At 38.5% G+C, this 21753-nt stretch overlaps 2 protein-coding genes and 1 non-coding gene across 4 annotated transcripts in view; 1 reads left to right on the forward strand and 2 right to left on the reverse strand.

Annotated features, from left to right (window-relative positions):
* LOC134748943 (protein lingerer-like) overlaps positions 1–730 on the forward strand; it is a 41208-nt gene extending 40478 nt beyond the window's left edge. The window contains exon 44 of the mRNA XM_063683815.1: positions 305–730. The gene's annotated coding sequence lies outside the window, so the exon portion shown is untranslated. The remainder of the gene's footprint in view (positions 1–304) is intronic.
* Positions 731–1855: 1125 nt separating this feature from the next.
* Positions 1856–4720, reverse strand: LOC134753528 (6-phosphogluconolactonase). Of its 2 annotated transcripts, XR_010128828.1 has the most exons (5): positions 4499–4720; positions 4178–4378; positions 3691–3971; positions 2662–2859; positions 1856–2599 (listed from the first exon to the last, which is right to left on the reverse strand). XR_010128828.1 is itself a non-coding variant. In XM_063689445.1 (4 exons), the coding sequence occupies exons 1-4, from the start codon at positions 4614–4616 to the stop codon at positions 2761–2763; spliced, it is 699 nt and encodes a 232-aa protein (XP_063545515.1). In that variant the 5' UTR covers positions 4617–4720; the 3' UTR covers positions 1856–2760. The 2 variants fall into 2 exon arrangements, 1 of the variants encoding a protein (XP_063545515.1); XM_063689445.1 differs by having other exon boundaries at positions 1856–2859.
* A 520-nt stretch (positions 4721–5240) lies between these two features.
* Trnal-cag (transfer RNA leucine (anticodon CAG)) lies at positions 5241–5324 on the reverse strand. The gene has a single exon. It is a non-coding gene; the product is annotated as a tRNA-Leu (tRNA).
* Between the last annotated feature and the right edge of the window lie 16429 nt (positions 5325–21753).

Here is a 21753-nt window from a genome sequence, read left to right on the forward strand (position 1 = left end):
TCAAATCATAAATCTGATGGATCTTTACGCCAGTGTCGCTTACTCGTTTTATAGTTCTAAAAATGAGAGATCTATTAAGCCAATTTGTTGCCTTAAAAATGTATATTGTAAAATTCGATACTTGGCTTCCCATCATTGCTCAGAGCTACTAGGTGGTCTACCGCTTGCATCGAAATTTGAACCATCTATCTGCGTCCTTGTCACTCGGATAATGCTAATGCAATAGAGATAGACTTCAATTTTCGCGGTAGCTGCCCTGATTCTTGTGCGATTGTTATAGTAAATATGTGTGTTATTGTTTCAGCCCTAGCGACCGTGTCCCCGGGCACCTGTAAATAGTCGCCACGTCGTGGGCGCTCCTCCAAACAAAACTGATTAATGTAAAATACGCAAGGAATTTGAATGACCTATGTTAATATTTGGTTCACACCGGCGCCGGCCGCAGGTCATCGCTCGATAGGATATTGTTTAAATTTAACTGTAGAACTATGTATATCTTATCTTTGTAATATGTATATGTATGTAAGCGTTTGGTACGCTATGCGCGCCGAATCTTTTTGTATTTAGTTGACAGAGTTTTTGTAATTACATATTATAGTTGAATAAACGTTCAGCGATCTATAAAGTAACGTAACTACCGTAGTCGAGGTCTTTTTTATGTGAAAGAATGCAATGTGTTGATCTCGCGGGCATTTGAAAGTATGAGGGAATTACACGTATTGGAACTTGAGCTGTGGTTTTACTGAACTTAAGAGGCAACTGCGACGTGCTGGATTATTTTTCAGGATTAGAAGGAAATCGCCGAAGTAAGGTAAAATTAATTCTAATGCTAATAAAAACAAGTATGAGAGGCCTTTTTTTTACAAAGTCTAAACTACAGTTCGCGCATGGAGAAGAAGCGAACGAACAACGATGTACAGTCGAAGGCAAAAATAGTAGTCTAAGAGCGTACACATATTTTTGAAACTGGGAATGTATATATATTTATGCACTTGACTGTACATACTAGACCACGTTCCTGGTTATCGGCCACAGCCACCCGTCTCCTTAGTCCCCGGATCCACAATTTTAGTTAGCGAAGTGTGCCCCCGGAAGGAACAAATCCAGGTTTGAATTTAGGCCCTGGCCCCCATTAGTGCGTTGCGTCGCAGCGTCAACGCTGCGAATTGTACATATATTTTGATATGCCACATTAATGAGTTGCGACGACGCGACGCAAAGGCCACGCAGCGTACCAGCGGGGCCCCTCTTATGAGTACGCCCGACACGTAACTGACGTAACGTTAAAATCTGGGGAATAATGCGAATTGATATTTTTGTAAAACGAGCAATAGAAATTGGGAAATCTAGTGGTATTGACCACGTGTTTTCAATTCTATTTGTAGAATTTAAATTCCTAGTAGTGTATTGAAGGGACGGAAGTACTAGATATATTGAAGGGACCCAAACTAAATCGTGCGCTCGAAATTTAAAAATCGGCCTCCCTAGAGCGTGACCTATGACTAATCCAATCCCTTCTGAGGAATGTCCCTGATGTGGGATTATAGGACATCATCATAACTATAGTCCTGCTTTAACCTTTTCGCCGCCATTGACTTGATATAAAGTCAGTACATTTTGTGCCCCACACAGCCAGCAGAAGGTTGACTGGTAGAGAATGTCTTGTAGGATCAAGTCCGCCTTTTGTACGTTTGTATTTTCTTTTGTGCAATAAAGATTAAATAAATATGTTATATGGGTTGTCTACGTAAATTTTTGACATGGCGTTAATGACACTATTACTTCATTGACGTGGCGGCGAAAAGGTTAAGATGTTCAGCAATGAATTTTATTTTAATTAAGAAAACACAGGACAAACTGTTACCATTTCTATTTGAAAAACAATATTTAACAGGAATGTATAAAGCCCTAAAAATATGACAACGGTATAAAAAGTTCACAAACACCCTTCCACCACAAGTATTTAGTTTAACTACAATATTAAAAGATCAAAGGCAGAACACTGTAAACATAGTTGCTATCATAAGGTGGATAAGACGAGTAAATAAACAATTCAATTCAATTGAAACGTCTTAGGCTGCTTATTGTATTTACACACGATACTCAACGAAGATTAGTTTGCTGTATAGCTTTTTTTATTGAGAGAAATATATAGTCAGTCTATAAATTGTTTAACACTTGTTCATAAGATTTTTCTTGATTTTTCAGTTTCGGGCTATAAAATATTATCACATTATTTATCTCATCACAAACTCATCATTGTATCAAAATAAGAATGAGGTATTGCAATAAAAGCATATTAGAACAAAGTATGGTCAATAAATTTGATTTCTGTGCTTTTACGTACTTTGCTACAGTGACAATACTATGAGGAGAGAACCCTGTCGGCTTTCATATTGATCACTAGACATTATATAAAACAAAGTCCCCCGCCGCGTCTGTATGTTCGCGATAAATTCAAAAACTAAACGGATTTTCATGCAGTTTTCACCTATCAATACAATGATTCCTGAGGAAGGTTTGGGTGTATAATTTGTTAAGGTTTTGTGTAACCCGTGCGAAGCCAGGGCGGCGGGTCGCTAGTTGTGACTATGGCAAGGTACAAAGTGGTACAGAAAACTAATTTCTTTATGGCGGGTCGCTAGTTGTGACTATGGCAAGGTACAAAGTGGTACAGAAAACTAATTTCTTTATTTTGTAACCTAATGTCAATCTTATTGCAATGTCATCAAGCCTAGTATTGGTCAGCAACATTCATATTCATATGTGTGCGGCGGCGGCGTTGTCGACGATCCAGTACAGGGCGCCTTGCGGCTTCACGCGAGCTGAAGGCAGGTCTTCCTTATCCTTTAGGATACGCTGAAACACAACAATAAGTCAATAAATAAAGGTAACTACAAGGAAAATAATCATTGGTAAATAATTTGCGGCGTGCAACTTTAGCGGGTTCGAACACTGGCTGGTGTCAAAGGAAATTAAGAATATATCATATTTGATGAATATAAATGAATTTTTCAAGGAGGAGGAGGCCTGGATCCCTGCTCCGGATAATTCTTGGTGCAGAGGTTATTCATCGCGATTCAGCGCGGTAATGCGGCAAGCGTTTTGGGCACCTTTGCACCTGGGATGACGCCGGGTGGGATTTTTAAAATGAAATGAAATACATTTATTTGCTAGAATGCATGTCAAAAAAGGTACAAAAAGGGTAAATACAGTTCCAAATACATTCCGCCACATAATGGCATGCAAAATTACATTCTTAATTTAATTCTAGGAGCAGTTAAATATTAATTCAGTCAAGGTGTGCGTCAATTATAGTATTAAATTTAACAAATGTCAAAGAAAGAGAGAGAATTGACTGACTTCCGACTGCTTTGTTTTTGATTTGTGTATTTTTTTTTTAATATTATTTTTTTTGTTAAGTAATTTAATTTGTAGGAATGTAAGTAATTTTAAGCCTTTGGGTGCAAAGATCAGGTGGTATAGTTGTTAGTCACTTCTGGCTTCATCATGATTTAACTGGGAATATGATGAGAAAATGACAAAAAATATGGAGGAAGTTGTTTTCTAAATACAAAATATTTATTAATTAAGTTGTATCCTCCTATAGATTCTATATATTTGTACACAAGCAGTGATCACAAACAAAATAGACATGCTGATTAATAAAAACCTTAAAGGAATTCTTACCTTCACCATGGCTGCCTTCCCTGCCCCACTAATAGCAAAAATACAATTCCTTGCCGAGTTTATCACAGGGAAAGTCAATGTGATCCTTGCTGGAGGTGGTTTTGGAGAGTCTGTGATGGCTGCCACCTTCAAGCTGGTTTCTTCCAGTAGTGGATGACCCGGAAACAGGGAACAAGTGTGGCCATCGGGCCCCATGCCCAAGAGGAGCAAGTCAAATTTGAATTCTTCACTGTTAAAGGCTGATTTTAGTTTTTCTGTGTAGTCTTTTGCGGCTTCTTCGGCTGAAATATTAAACATTTACTTATATCTCTCTTGGTACACCCAGTTGCAAATACAGCTTGGTACAGCAGCTGCTTTATAAATGGAATTCATTTATAGTGGCCATGCAATAGCTCTCTGTACAGTTAAATGAGTCATTAAACTCATTAATATGAAAAAGCCCGAAAAATTTAAGCTTTACTTTTGCCACAATATCACAAAAACCTACCAGAGACACCCTGTTTCAACACAACAAATTGCTCCTCTTTTAATTCAGTCTTAGGTAAAAGTTCGGTCTTGTAAACTCCGAAAGTGGAGTCCTCGTTATCTTCTGGTACTACCCGCTCGTCGCAGAACGCCAGGGTCCATTTCGACCACACTGTGTTGACCTTCGGTAGTCCTTCACAGAGGAATTTTAGCACCGAACCACCTGCATAAAAATGAAGTACATTTAGCTAAACCTTAAACTTTAAACAACTGATTTAAACTTTCTATCCCACTTTCCAATTACAAATCCTTCTTTGGTATTAAAAGTTCACTAATTACTTACCTGATAACCCAATGTAAAACTTCCCTCGATTGTAAATAGCGTCGTTCGATATTTTCTCCACATACATACTTAGCTTACTGATCACCTCACTCTCATTTGCTACTTTTATGATCGTCATGATTTGTTATTTTGTGGAAAACAAGAAACTCGTGTGAACCGGGCAAATAATCTATCTATTAACTTGACCAAACTTGACGAACTTGTTGAAAGTGACATTTCGTAGGTTAATAGGTTAAGGTCATTGACATATTGTGTCAAATTTGATAAGAGTGTGGCCACACAAGAGGTAGGCAACACGTAACCAATCCGCTTCGCCGCTACGCTCCCATACAATCGAAGTTAAGCTCTCATAAAACGACAAGCTTAAATTACTTGAAACTTGGCATGAACATTTATGTTACATCTGCACATTATGCACATGTCTGGTATTTGTTTTGTTTTCGTTGCTAAAAATTGTTATAGGTACAGTCAGCATCAAAAGTAGCGGATGAAACAAACAACGTGTCAAAGTTACCTACCATTCTCTGATATCCTAACAAAGAGATCTCTGAATGTAGAACAATTTAGACTGTAGCAAATACTTTTGAGCTCGAACTGTAGATAATATATGTATCTTTATTTGGAAAAGAATTCCCGGGTGGCAGATACTTTTAAAGCGTTGTTTCATCAGCTAATATTGATACTGACTGTACAATGTACAAATACATACATACTAACAAAAAACGTTACCATGCAAAAAATCTGTCAGAAGTGGGATTCGAACCCACGCCCACAGAAGTGGACTGCGACCTGAACGCAGCGCCTTAGACCGCTCGGCCATCCTGACATTGAAAAGTTAGTTGAATTTATGAATCCAGTATTATAATGTCACTGTTACATTTAGTAATAGAACATTATATGGAATGTTTTTTTTTTTTTTTTTTTTTATAAAACTAAGTAGGTACGAATGTATTATCATAGTTAAGATCAATTCGCCTTATTTGTTCGATGTATTAAATTTATGCTATATTTTTTGACCATAAAGATACATTGCCTTTAAATATACCTAAAAGTTGCTTGAAAGGTAATAAATTGTTTTTGTGTTGTTGCGGAATGATAATTTTCTCTTTTTATTTTCACGCCATCTATTGCTTAATAAAAGTATCTCAAAGATGAAACAACAACACTAACTGCTACTCGACAATAGATGGCGGACACCGCCAGAACACATAAGTTTTACAACGTCTTGACTAGATGTCGCTACGTATCGTTTGTTTGTCTGCAAATAGGCGAGGCGGCGAAAAGTGAAAGTGGCAGCGACCGCTTAGTTGCGGTTGTTGACCGTCAAAATGTTCGCGGTCCGTGATGTAACAATAGTAACGGATAACAGCTTCCACCGTCGGCGCACAACTATAGCGGTAAGAAAGTCGCGTGCTAGAATAGTAGCGATTAGAATAAAGCATAGAGTAACTTATACTAGAGCGGTACTGTCATAGTAAATTTTGTAACCCCAGTAAATTCACTGCCATCTGTCGACACACTTTAAAACTAAAAATGAATATTTATAAAAATACGATAGAATGTATTTAAATATAGATAAATGATTTTTTTTATTTGCATTAATTATTTTTATGATTTTGACCCATGTTCTTTCACTGATATGCGTTAAAATTGTTAAATAACAAACGAAACCGTCAACGCCATCTATACGACTGTAGGCCAAAACTAGTAGCGCCCTCTGAACGAGAATCAAATTTTCTTGATTTTCGAGGCACGTTTTTTCCTTAGACTGTATCCATCTATTACGGAGTTATATCTATCTTTGAATAAAGGTAGACTTCCGAGCAAAGCGGCTCCGGGCGGCGTCACTAACGCAGACACTGACGCGGCGACAACAGAGCGATAGTATGTAATGGAAATGTACGAGCTTAGAGTAAATATAATTTGTCAAAGGACTGTCTCATTTCAAACATAGACAGAGAGAATCATATTATCTTTGTCTTACACTTATCTTACTGTCTTATAGTTTTTTTGTTCTTATTTACTGACAATTTAGTTTAACCAGCTAATAAGAATAACTTACTTCCGAGCGCAGCGTGACTGTCGCAGCGTCAGTGACGCCGCGTCAGTATCGCTCAGGGATAGCGGCCGCGCGATGTTTCCGCTTTCCGCAAACACTGTGCAAGTTCGCGCAGTCGCTACTCGCACGTAGTTTATTGATGTTTTTGGCGCAATTTCTTCATGTACAATTGATAAAATAAAATAAAACTGTATTTTATTAAACTGAAAAATGCCCCTGAATTTTCATTGTTCTCGTTTGAATGTTTTTTTTTATCAAGATGCTATAAGTGCCTTCAACTTTTGAAAATTGAGTTGGGTAGGCTTCGCTTCATACTTATAGTAGGTACTTACCAAATTTCAACAGCGGTTTACTAGTAAGCGTGAAGAGGTAGCAGACAGACAGAGACACATTTATAATATTAGTATGGATTCCAAACCTAAAACGACGTTAGCGCCATCTGCGCTTAGCTTTGCGCGTGTATCCACATTTGACATTCTTAGCATTCTTATTAGTATAACTTGGTATAACGATAGATGATGCGTGATGATGCTCACGACGGTGGTAAACAAGCATACCTACGTTCCGACTGATGATAAACATCGTAAACCACATCGTAAACAGTTTGTGTATGATATGAAAGACCACATTTTCAAATGCGATTGTCATTTATCACGAATGAAAACATTTATGTACAAAAGGCGGACTTAATACTCTTAAGTACCTTGTCTATCACTTATTCAATCTTAAGGGAAAGCAGAGAAGTTGTGGGCGTTGCTACTAATAGGTCGAGAACAAACATAGGAAGTTAACAGTGGTGTGCCTCTGGCCCGAGAGGGGCCGTAATTTGATCGAGAGGCCGTGATCACGGTCCCCTATTGCCCCCATTCGCCTCAACAATGAGGGCTATCGTTTTTTTGCTCACCAGTTGGCGCCTCTGTTGATGGTGGTCCAAAAGACTAAAGAACAGCTGTCAGTCATTGAAGTGACAAGTGACATTTGACATTTCGAACTATGGAAAAGACCACCATCTACACTAGCGCCCCTAGCGGCGAATTCATACGCGTTAGCCCTCATAGTTTGCCTCGGGCTTCTGATGATATAGTTACCTTACTTTTTTTTTTGACGGAGTGGGAATGCACTCACGCACGGTGTGTGGAACTCGCCGCTCCGTTTCCCTCTCTTGGCGAGAGGGGGGGGGGGGAGAGAATTTGGCCCTACCCACCATCTACCCACTAAACCCACTCCGGCGTTTCACCCTCTGCCACATTCCACCACGACGGCGCCCTCCGATAGTTAGTTACCCTGCTAGTTACCCTACCTAAACCACTCGTAAAATGCCAGAAATTAAACAGTTTAACCTAAGTGTAATTGAATCTTAATAATAAGTATATTATAATGCCACAATTCAATCAAGGAAAAACACGACCGGTATATCCGATTCGATCCATAAGGCCAAATATCTAGAGATTGGAAACATTACGATTTGGCGATTAACCTTCCCTGTACCCTCGGGCAGGATGTAGTATGACGTAACTATAATATACATAATATATTATAATCATATTTTATAGGTACTCGTCGATTCCTGCGGAGTGCGGACTGAGGTCGGCCACTTGGGGCCGCTGGCGGCGAGGCAATTGAGACTCGCAGCGTACTACGTACGTTGGCGAACAACACGCGAACGCGAAGCGAAGCGAGGCGCGGGCCCGCGGGGTGAATCCATCCTTTGATACCTATAGAAGTGTCCTACGTGGGCGATCTCGTTGCGGACGCGAACGCCGTGGGCCCGCCGCGCCGCTTCGCGTTCGCGAGTTGTTCGCTTACGTAAGACGCTGCCTGAAGTGGCGTTTCTAAAGATTCGGTAACGCACATGTCACACCCCTGGAGTTGCAGGCGTACCTACGGTAACCGCTTACTATTATGCGGGCCGTCAGCTTGTTTGCCACCGACTATTGTTAGAAAAAAAAAGTACGTTTATAAATTATGAATTATGGTCAAGATTTATTTTATAACACGTCGGTGGCAAACAATCATACGTAATATCACCGTAGCTTATGGACGCCTGCAATACCAGAAAACCGGCATGCGCGCAGAATGAAAACGTGTCGCTTTGTATAGATTATTTTATACATGTATTGTGACTCTTTTTTATTTGCTCTTGAGTGGAGTTGTCATTTTTTGGAATCACGCGTTCACGGATTGCAAAGACAGATCATCAGGTGATTGCCATCACCGTGGTATACTCATAAATAAAAAACCGTCCAAGTGCGAGTCGGACTCGCCCACCGAGGGTTCCGTACTTTTTAGAATTTGTTGTTATAGCGCCGCAACAGAAATAAATCATCTGTGAATTTTTTTACTGTCTAGCTATCACGGTTCATGAGATACAGCCTGGTGACAGACAGACGGACAGCGGAGTCTTAGTAATAGGGTCCCGTTTTTACCCCTTGGGTACGGAACCCTAAAAAGTAACCTCCTTCTTTTCGAAGTTGGATAAAAGGCCTCATGCCTCACGCTGCACATATGTTCATGTGTTCTTAAGAGACGTTGCACTTGACCGAGATTCGATACCGCTTTCTGTTCCATACCACGGATTACATAATGTGGGAACAGATACACCACTCTCATGAACAATGAACAAGTGATGAGAATGCTCATTGTTGTTCTTATTTTATGACCCTTTCCAAAACCCTTATTATTATCAAAGATAGATATAACTCCGTAATAGATGGATACTGTCTAAGGAAAAAACGTGCCTCGAAATTTAAGAAAATTTGATTCTCGTTCAGAGGGCGCTACTAGTTTTGGCCTACAGTCGTATAGATGGCGTTGACGGTTTCGTTTGTTATTTAACAATTTTAACGCATATCAGTGAAAGAACATGGGTCAAAATCATAAAAATAATTAATGCAAATAAAAAAATCATTTATCTATATTTAAATACATTCTATCGTATTTTTATAAATCTTCATTTTTAGTTTTAAAGTGTGTCGACAGATGGCAGTGAATTTACTGGGGTTACAAAATTTACTATGACAGTACCGCTCTAGTATAAGTTACTCTATGTTATTATGTTAGATCGTTAAGTAACTACTAAAATGGGTATTGTCTTTAAATAAGTAAAGTATGTAGGTAAGATACCTAAGAATAGTAAGAATTGCCGCCACTGACGCGTCTTGTAAAAGATCTCTGACAAGTGACAACGATCTCTGATAAATTTCGACTGACATACGTATATTCACGTACATTTGGAAATGTTGATTGCCCAACTTTAATATCGAATCAAATGCGCTAAAACAATGCGCTTACGCGAAAACGTTCGGATTGTTCGCAGTCGACTGCGCGGAAATAGAAATAGGTCACGCCAAACATCTTTACCCCGTTTTTAGGGTTCCGTACTATGCTTAAGACTCCGCTGTCCGTCTGTCTGTCTGTCACCAGGCTGTATCTCATGAACCGTGATATCTAGTTACCTTAAAAGTAGTGGTAATTAACTTTTTCTTCCAAAATGCTAGGGTTCTTATGATATTTAATACTGCGATACAATAATATGTAAACGAAACTATAATTCAGTGCATAAGTTACTCAGATTTAATTATGGAGGGAAAAAGTTACCACTACTTTTGAGGTTACGAAATTTCTAACCTGAAAAAAAAGGATATAGTTCAGTTGTTAGACGTTGACGTCATCTGGAACGCTTTGCTTTTGAGTGGTGTACCTACATAACTATATAGTCTGCGTCAATACACTCGCACAACCCATGCACTTTGTCATATGTGTGTGTGATTGATAATGTATGTGTATCACACGGACCACCGCCTACGTTGTTTAAAGGCCAGTCCTCTTTTCTAAACGACTATTTGTAAATAATGTTTATTTACCGAATATGCATAGGTAAATTCGTTATATATTGAGAATATCGCCCTCAGATAACATTTATAACATGACATATGATTGCAGTACCTACAAATTACACAGTGGCGTAGTGTGAACCAGGGACCGGCCCGCTATCCCTTATCGGGGTTTTATAAGGGTATTGCATAAGGCTTAACTCACCATACCCTTTGCCAGACGAAACCCTTTGTTTTGCTTTTAAAAACCCTTATATAAAGCTACCACATTTGAGTAATCGGTAGCCCAAATACCCTTACAAAACCCTTATCATCCGCTCACCAACACCTTGCATATTGCTTATAAGGGTTAGCCTTATAAAGGGCTTCACTTTTAGTATATAAGCGTGCTAATTTAAGTCGTCTACCTTGTTCATAAAGCACACATTACTTCGAATCCGTGCGATCGTCGGCGGCGACGGCGGCGTTCTTTGACTAGGCACGTATTTTCTTTCCTTTTCATACACTACCGTAGATATATACTAATCCTGTCTCTTTCACGCAAAGGGAAACCTTTATAAAAAGCGCTTAAAGATAAGGGTAACCTTAAGGATAAGGATAGGGATAAGGGCTAGCCTTATTTTTGGTTAGCTTTTCGGTAAGGGTTAGTCAAAGGTAGGGGTATGAATGGGCTTGCAGTTCAAAAGGGAAAGTCTTTCAATGTGTTAGCCGTGTTTAAGTGTCGCCCATTGAAAGGGTTTTATCGCGGAAAGGGTTGTCCGGTCCCTGGTGTGAACCCCGCGAACCAATCTAGCCGTGGGCGAAAACCATATATGCGAGGCCTTTTTCAATGTGTTTTCCCAAGGTAATAAAAAGGTTGGCAATGTGAGGCCTCCCTAAGTGCGAGGCCGTGGGCGAAGGCCCCATTCGCCCACGCCTAGCTACGCCACTGAAATTACATACATGTATATTTACAAAGTATAACCAACATTGAAATTATTAACAGAATTGAATTTTCATCAGACCATAGACTAGTGCGAGCAACATGGGTACTCAAACAGCCGAAAAAAAGCCTGCAGACAGATTTTGAAAAAAATGATTTCTTGAAATGCCTCGAAGAAGAAAGACAACCACTTATGACTTTGGCACCAGACGAATTAACACAATTTATCATGATAAGCTAACTAATTGCATCCAGACAAGTTTGAAGCATTCACAGAAGAATAGCCACAACACACAGAAAAGTATATTATCGGACACCACAAAGCAACTAATAGCGAAGCGAACGGAACTCCAAAATATAAGACCCAAAATAAAAGAAATAAAATCAAAGTTAAGTGACATCTACAAAAAAGTAAGTAAAAGTATAAAAGAAGACTATAAAAAGCACAGAGAGTCCAAAATTGAAAATCACCTCTACGCTGACGGAAGTGTGAAAAAAGCCTACAAAGAACTCAGAACACATAAAAACTGGATCCCCGAGTTGCAAATTTCAGATAACAATACTGCACAATCTCGAAATCAGATACTTGAAACTGCTACAACATATTACAGGAAGTTATACAGTAGTCAAGAGCAAGAACCACCAAAAGCAGACCTACCAAGAATAAGTGAAGTCCCAGTAATAGATGAAATAGTTATAATTTTGGTTATAATGAAACATATTAAAAACTTAAAAACTGGAAAAAGTCCTGGGCCGGATAACATTACAAATGAAATATTAAAAACCGCTGCTCCCTTATTAGTGACACCCTTAGCACATTTATTTAATCTCATCCTTAAATCAGGAACAGCACCCAAACAATGGACGCAGTCAAACATAATACTTTTGTATAAAAAAGGAAACCCAATGGACATAGGAAATTACAGGCCCATCAGTCTAATGTCATGCACATACAAAATATTTTCTTCAATAATACTATCCAGAATAAGCGAAGCAATTGACAGGCGCCAACCATGTAAACAAGCTGGATTTAGGAGTACCCACTCGACCATGGACCATATACACACTCTGGAACAGGTTATAGAAAAATATCAAGAATACCGAAGACCGTTGTACACAGCATTCATTGATTACGCTAAAGCGTTCGACACAATATCACATTCCTCTATATGGGACGCTCTGAACCAGTGCAAAGTAGATCCTACATACATAAGAATAATAAGACACATTTATGAAAATTGCACCAGTAGTTCAATTAGACAAACTAGGACCAGATATACCAATTGACAGAGGCGTTAGGCAAGGCCACCCGTTGTCTCCAAAATTATTTTTAGTGGTACTTGAATCAGTAATCGATAGTCTAAACTGGAACAATATAGGAATATACATCAATTGTAAATATATGTGTTGTCTCCCTGTCACGCTTACGTACAACTTTACAAGCGCAACAGAGAGGCAACACGTCGAATGTGGTTCGCGGTAGGCCCTCATTCCTCTTCTTCTTAATAAACTGCTGCAACAATCATGACATGATGATATTTATAAGAACCTATACAGGGTGGATTTTTTAAATGGGGAGCCGAGGGCAGGTACAGTCACCTACGTTACTCTTCGATGGCCGCAAACATATGTGATACGCTCTTATGGCTCTACAAAAAGATTGTGAGAGATATTTTTGCGGCCTTCTTTGTGTGACATATTATTGCTGGTGACTGTACCAGATCCAGAGTGCTGCATAGCCAATATGGTCTTTTTAGGGTTCCGTACCCAAAGGGTAAAAACTGTCCGTCTGTCTGTCTGTCACCAGGCTGTATCTCATGAACCGTGATAGCTAGACAGTTGAAATTTTCACAGATGATGTATTTCTGTTGCCGCTATAACAAAAAATACTAAAAACAGAATAATATAAATATTTAAATGGGGCTCCCATACAACAAACGTGATTTTTTTTGCTGTTTTTTCCGTAATGGTACGGAACCCTTCGTGCGCGAGTCCGACTCGCACTTGGTCGTTTTTTTTGTATAATTAGACATTTAGACTGGATATCTCTAACAAAGTATCTAATATTTTATTGATTCCATATTTGTAATTGTTTTTTGTAAATTTTGGTTTTGTATTGCTTGTAAAAATTGACATGTAAAAGTGCCCCTATGGCCTATTTGCTGAATAAATGTTTGATGTTTGATGTTAAAGGCGTAAAATTACATATACTTATTCCGTGACCATAGAGATTTTTCCATGCAAAAAGACAGGACCATTGACAATATCTGTATTTATAATAGAGATTCAGGCTCTAAATTTCTGACAGAAATCAACTACCTAATGTATAATGTGTATAAGAAGGCCAGCTTTAAGTCGTCCCTACAAATTGTCTGACTCGCGGCCACCAGCAAGGTGATGGCTGTATGACTTATGGCTCTCATGACTGGCCTCAACTCACAAGATTCTATCTCCTTAGAAACATCTACAGATTTACGCCGCTTTATCTATGGTGTCACGGCCCAAAGCTGATCTAGCTACGGGACGTGATTCATGAAGCTAGCTTGTCGCCTGTGGCAATCATCGTTTGACTAAATAAATACTCGACTAACCTATCTACATCTACTTACCTATGAGTACCAAGTATAACAGTAGGTAAATATGTATATTAGCTATATAAGAAACGAATTAAACAATAACATCCTATAGGTGCATATCTATAGGTATTTAAATACAAGAATCCATCAAATAATATTAAGATACGATAGATTCTAGTCCGTACCTACATTTGTAACATTGTTGGCCTGAAAGTAGCCTAAATTTGGCTGCATATTTAAAGCATTCTTTATTGATGTAAGGAAAGAAAAAAGAAATCCAACTATATATAATGAATTTTAATTAGCTATTATACTACTCTAGTGTCATCTTAGAGGAAATCTGTTACATTCAGAATTATTAATTATATATCGACCCAAAAAAGTCATAAATATGTAATACATACAATGATTGGCTGAAAGGAGTGAATATCACGATGATACTATAAATAAAAATTAAACACATACAACCTGCGACCTTGACCCACTGCGTCGCGGGCAAGTCGCGGGACTCGTGGAACGATCCCACAGATACAATATAAAAAAAAACATAACCATAAATAAGGAAGGGACCGACCATCGACCTCCAAAACTTGTTCATACCCGCAATGATTAATTTGGCAAAATAACAAACCATATAAATGCATAAATTGGTGTCATAAATATTATTTCAATGCCAAGTTTCATTATAATATTAGCCCGATAGTCCGATAGCTCATGTTTAGTGTAATAACAGGATGTTTGGTGATTTTAGGGTAATCTTCTTAATATGGCGGATACAGTTACATACCGGTGTAATGAATATCATGTGAATAGTAGTGTCAAAGAGGATATAATAGGATAGAGCGGTACTAAAATTTTGTAACCAATGGATACAGTCTAAGGAAAAAACGTGCCTCGAAAATCAAGAAAATTTGATTCTCGGTCAGAGGGCGCTACTAGCTTTGGCCTACTGTCGTATAGATGGCGTTGACGGTTTCGTTTGTTATTTAACAATTTTAACGCATATCAGTGAAAGAACATGGGTCAAAATCATAAAAATAATTAATGCAAATAATAAAAATCATTTATCCATATTTAAATACATTTTATCGTATTTTTATAAATCTTCATTTTTAGTTTTAAAGTGTGTCGACAGATGGCAGTGAATTTACTGGGGTTACAAAATTTCCTATGACAGTACCGCTCTAGTATAAGCTACTCTATGCCACAGTAAATTCACTGCCATCTATCGACACACTTTAAAACTAAAAATGAAGATTTATTAAAATACGATAAAATGTATTTAAATATGGATAAATGTTTTTTTTTATTAGCATTAATTATTACGGAGTTATATCTATCTTTGGTAGTGTCCAATCAACCTATTAACTTATTGGGTTTATCGTTTTTATTTATTGAGTATGAATGAAGTTTTCTTAACAATTTATTTTACAAAGTTTTTTTGAAAATGTGTGTGTAACTCGCTCTGGCCATTAGGTTTTTTCTTCACTTTGATTAGGTATTAACACCGGCCAAGTGCGAGTCGGACTCGCGCACGAAGGGTTCCGTACCATTACGCAAAAACGACAAAAAAATCACGTTTGTTGTATGGGAGCCCTATTCGGTGGCCAGACATCGACCGACTGACTGATTTACACATTTCAGAACGATTTTGAAATTCAAAATTGAAGAAACAAGATCAAAGGTTGGGTTTCACCACGCACAATCAATAACGAACTGATCGAACGATCTAAATGCAGTGTGTAAATCCAATACGGGCAATAAATTAAACCAGATATAGAATTTATCCGTCTAATCATTAATTAAGAAGTTTTTTAAGTTACACTTAATTATGACCCCGTAATTTTGTTTTTTTTTTTTTTTCAATTTACCGAGCAGCAATGTACTGCAAACATTAAGACACACGATGACATGACATTACGAGATAGATACAAGCTTTTTAATAGTAATTGCCAACAAGCATTGACATGACAGTTACTTTAAAAAGCTCGTATCCCGTAACGTGTGTTGTATAAAGACATTGCGGGCCGAATTATTTTGTATGGTTACGGTTAAAAATTTCATTGTATTTCTAACCAAAATCTATCTCAATATACTTCCTAGGTCCTATGCTAACCACCGTTTAAATATTCGCCCGTATTGAATTTAGGGTACACACTGTATATCGGCGGCAGCTGTCATCCAATAGAGTTGTTACTACGTTACATACTTACAAGATGATACAAGCAAATTGCGAACTACGAACACGTTGCATACGGTTTGGTGCAACGACTGTTACAACATGAATAAAATTTAAAAACAGATCGATTTTCCTCGTATACCCAAAAACAGTTTCTCCGAAATAAAAAATCCTACGTAGCGAATTGGCAAATTATTACAAAGGTAAACCACCTGTGCATATTTAATATAAGGTACTTAAATCAAGTCCACTTGTTGAAGTGCCTAGAAAAACTGCCTCAAGCTGATTGTTCCCCCAATGTCATCGGACTCACACGAGCTTTCTGCATATGTAGGTGAATGTCACCGGCGAGCTTACGGATCACGATCGATTTAGATGCGATACTCGATTTTTCTTCATTCATTTTTCTGTAAGGGCTTTTTTTAAGTTACCATTTAACTCGTCCGAACTATTTAGTTATGAAAATGACACATGACAATAATGTTATTATCAATGGAATAAATCCTATCCGTCTGTTTAATTGGGGACTGGAAAATCGGCTCTTAGAGAAACGTTTTAAACAGCGAATGTTTACGAATTTACCTACAGCACTAGGAGCGACATTCGAGTTTCAAAAATCTGGTCTTCATTTGACATTACCTACTCTAATGTCTGATAATATTTGGGTCCATCTTAGCTCACTCGATCTGCGCCGACTTGAGAGCGACAAAGTGCTGAAACGCCAATATATCTCATAGTTTCATATAAATTTGGTATTTATAATGGTGGCACTTCACACTCTGTTAATTCTCGCTTATTATTTTTTATTATTTGTTTATTTAATAAAATACAGAGTATTCATACAATAATCATAGCCCCGCAAAACTCAATAATGAGTTTGACTGTGGGGTCATCAGTCTCTAGTTACATATGTACTTAACTTAATTTTATAGTAGTGCAATTACTACAAAATATTGAGGTAGTGTATTTTTAACATAGATTTAAATTTAGACTTCTTATTTTCACATCTTATGGCTTCGGGCAAACTATTAAGCAAATATGGAATTCTTTTCCTAAGGGTTCTATCCCCGTAGTAGTTATTAATTCTAGGAACGCATAGTTTGCCTGAAGTCACAGCCTTTGTGATGTAAGTGTGATTAACTGGTGTTAATGCATCCTCTGAGTTAAGCTCCTGCCGGCCATGGTTATTGATCGCAAGTAGGTATTTATGTTTTAAACTGACAGGTAAGATGTTGCAAATTTTGAATAGAAGTCTGTAGTTACCTTTACATTTGTCAAATCATGGCCAGTGTTTTTTATAAAGCGTTTCTTTGGCATGAGAACATACTAATTAGTAGCGTAGCGTTACGCGCAGGGCCGGATCTAGGGTAGAGCGAGTGGAGCGGCCGCTCTAGGCGCCGGATGGCAAGGGGGGCGCCAAAATGGCAAATGAGAAAAAAAAAGTTTTATAAGACGCGAGTGTGACGGGCCCATAATACGGTTCGTTTTGCTTTTGGGTAAAAAGCTTCAACGAAGGGCGCCAAAACCCGATTTCGCTCTACCCTGATCAAGGACTCGGGCCGGCACTGGTTACGCGATGTCCTACGTGGGCGATGAAGACACGAACCCGAAGCGGCGCGGGCGCGGTGTGGTGCGGAAGGAAACCTTTGATTCCTATAGAAGTGTCCTATCTGGGCGATCGTGCTGCGCGCGCCAAAGAAACTAATATTATATACTACAGGTACTATCAGCGTTGACGCGGGCGATGTCGTTGTTAATTTCCTTGATAAATTGCGATGCTGTTATTGCCGCATTGCTGTTGCGATTAGAACGTTTAATCCAATAATTAATTTATCAAGGAAATTGACAGTGACATCTTCCATGTCCCTCTGCTGTAATGATATACCAGCATCGCTGCATCAGAAACGCTGCGGATGTTACAAACCGAATGTCACCTTTATGAATTGCGGGAATCAAATTGGGATGGTTGCTTTATATTCTTGATGATGTATACTGTTATTGTTATATTGTTTTAACGTATCTACGCATGAGTGGTGCCAAGGCATGGCGGGAGAAGCTCAGTCACGATCTTACCTTAGATCACATCGGAAAAGGCGTGAGGTTTAAGGTTAATAGAAGGTACCGACCCAGAAAGGTTCCGCTGCGCCTTTTAAGGCCTCCATAGAGGTGTATAACCAAAAAAGTACACCACTGAGAAGTCAGACCAAGCTTACTTTGCATAGACTTAATAAGCAATGACAGAGTGTGGCTGTGTCGCCAAAACCGTCAAATAAGCCTTCTAAGTGACCATGGAGACTATATAAAGGAGCAAAATCTCCATGTATGAAAAGTGTCCATAAAAAAACAGTAATTAGTCGGCGCCTCCATACACCGAAATAATACCAAAAACAACCTACGTAGTAATTTGGTCGCGTTATTTGTTGCCTTCTATGGTACATGTCATACTCATGTCCCAGAGCCTACCTAGCGCCACCTATTTACAGCAGCAATAGTTCTGTCATAACAGATTGTCGTCCTTTCTATACCGTCCATATATAGAAGTGACGTTTAAGCTTAATATTAATTAATGTTAATGGAATTTCAGACTTGGCTCTTCTAAGTAGGTATATTACTTTCATGTTACCGAATTATACTTAAAAAGGGGTTAAATTATGGTAAACCCAATGTACATTTAAGAACAAGCATAATGTTAGAAATACTTGGAAATACTTTGACCCGACAGTTTTTACGTGAAGAAACCTTATTTTTCAAAGTTCGATGTAGCCTGTGTCAACTGCTTCACAACAGAGAATCGATATTGTGTTAAGTGTTAAATTCTATAAAATTGTAGCATTATCTTAAGTACCTAACATAAAATAAAGAAAATTTGATTTATAGTTTTCACGAAGTAGTAATTTCTAAGCCACATTTTATTCCCAGACTCCTCTGCACCTATTTCGTATTAAAAGACAAGTTGAGCTGACTTATTTACCTCAGTCGATTGCCAAAGAGAGAAATGATCAGTCATTAATGTAATATCACACATGGCTAGCCTGTTTCATGCGTTACAGTATAGGTAATATAGACGGCCCAAAACGAACCACAGTGTAAGTACAGCTTCTCTAAGCAGTACCTAATCCAACTGCATAATCACAAATTTAATACGGAGCAACGCGATTTTTCTAATAATTTGTGTACCTACTAGTTCTGCTTCTACTTCAAGCGAATTCACGCGATATTGTACAAATCTTGTAGATCTTTTCTGCTTTCTCAATTCTTTTGAAGTCTGATTCTATTCGAACAGGTATTATTTACGTTTGTAGAGCAGAATTACTGTGATCTTGCATTGTGTTGAACGTCGGTCTGCAGTTGTAGCTGCTTTAGTGATGTTCTGCTATGATGAGATTCAATAGCAATACCTACCTACATCCAGTAGGTAGTAAATAAAAGAGTGCTGGTTATTCACTAAGTGGGATCAACACATAGGTACGGATCTGGCACTCAGAGACCATACTGTGACTAATCCCAGGTACCCAGTTGTACAACTGCTTTACTAGCGACATTATGTGCTGTGACTAGGTCCAATAGCAATAAACATAGTCGGCTGCTAGTCCAGTAGGTAGGGTCAGCACATACGGATCTCGCACGCAACGGCCGCGCCCCGCTATGTCGACACACATTCCGTGGAGCGACAGCAGCGCCAGCAATAAATTGAACTTAAAAGATTTATTAAAAAAAATCTTTTAAGCTTTGGTTTTAAGACACTTTGGTGTTAGAAGCGTCTGGATTTTTATTATTTAATTTACTCTTCCCAGCCTATTTGTTTACGTCCCAGTGCTGGCAACCAGGCTTCCTCTTATTTTATACTAACTTTTGCCCACGACTTCGTCTCCGTGGTATTAGTTCCAGAAGTTAGAGTAAGTATAGCGCCTGGACAAAATCTAATGGCAATAATTTTGAGCACAGTATGTTTAATTGCTTACACCAATTAACAGGCAATTCATGAATTTTCTCATTTCCACCAGGCCTCCTTCACTCGCTCAAGGCCACGCGCTATATGCCTACCGCTCGGCGTATCGTCGACGATACAACCGACAGAGGGCCGCCGAACGCCCGCCTGAGCGCTCGCACCGCACGTTTCCCGCGCCACGCTTCGAAATGCCGAAACCACGTAATTATTGTGCAGTAGATGGGTGTAAAAGTCAAAAAACAAAGGAAAATTTGTCGTTTTTTCATTTCCGAGAGACGAAGAAAGGTGAGTAGTGTTTTAAATCTATCTTTATGAATTTTGTCACCATTTATTTCTTTGAACATAAGTAGGTAAATCGTAAATTAAGGAGTTTTTTGAGTCAGGTTGTTTTTATATTTGATTGACTAATAAAAAATATGGTTGATTCGCAACATTCGTTTTATTACAACAATAACATAATTAACAGTACAACCCTAGCGCATTCTTACGATGACGCGTTGGCACGTGACTCGCACGGCGAGCAAGGCAGTCTCGACTCTTTGTGCACGTACTTATGATACATTTCTTCTCGTCCTGAGCAGCAGGTATTATTATTAAGATTTTGTAGGCTATTATAGCGTAGGTATTTTCGCTTTAGTATGGGAATGATGTATCTGTTACGTAGTAACTATTTATTAATCTGTGTTTCCACCCCCCTTTTCAGCCTCTTTAGGGATTACTTCCGACATAAATAAAATTTATCCTATGTCCTTCCCCGGGACTCAAACTATCTCTATGCCAACCTTAAACTAAATCCGTTCAGCGGTCTAAGCGTTAAGAGGTAACACAGACAGACAGAAAGACAGATAGACAGACACACTTTCGCATTTATGAAATTACTAGCTTTTGCCCGCGACTTCGTCTGCGTGGAATTAGTAACTTGGGTACCTTAATTTTTAAACAAATCTGCTTTTTAATCCAACCCTTTTTTCACCCCTAAATTAGTCCACTATAAATTTCCACCCCGTTTTTACACCCTTAAGGGATGATTTTGAAGATAAAAAATATTCTATATCCTTCCCCACAGCACAAACTATCCCCGTACGTCATCATCTAAATCGGTTCAGCGATTATTGATTCCCCATACAAATTTTCACCCCCCTTTTCACGCCCTTGAGGGATGAGTCCTGGGACAAAAAGTATCCTATGTCCTTCCCTGGGACTCAACCCACCTGTATACCAAATTTCAACTAAATCGGTTCAGCGGTTTAATCGTGAAGAGGTAACAGACAGACGGACAGACACACTTTCGCATTTATAATATTAGTATGCTTGATTGCCACCGACGTGGTATAAAAAAAAAATATGGATGGAATTCAACTAATTCGGTTTAGCGGTTTAAGCGTGAAGAGGTAACAGACAGACAGACAGACAGACTTTCGCATTTATAATATTAGTATAGATTATATAAAAGTATGGATTAGTATGGATGAGAGCTTGGGTCATGGGCGCCACGTTGTCAAACATTTTATTACAAGCATTTATTTATGGAATTACCAAGCCAAAATTTAATTAAGCTTAGAATAAATTTAAAAGCCTTGGGTGAGACTTGAACTCACGGCCTCTGGATTTATTCTAAGCTTAATAGCATCGATCGCAGACGTTTCTGCTTGTTAAAAATTAATTCAAAATTTAATTGTACTGATTTTAGAACTGAAATTGTACATAAAATATTAATGTCAAAGATAATGTCTAAAT

Source organism: Cydia strobilella, chromosome 2 (assembly GCF_947568885.1).
Source record: "Cydia strobilella chromosome 2, ilCydStro3.1, whole genome shotgun sequence".
NCBI classification, from domain to species: domain Eukaryota; kingdom Metazoa; phylum Arthropoda; class Insecta; order Lepidoptera; family Tortricidae; genus Cydia; species Cydia strobilella.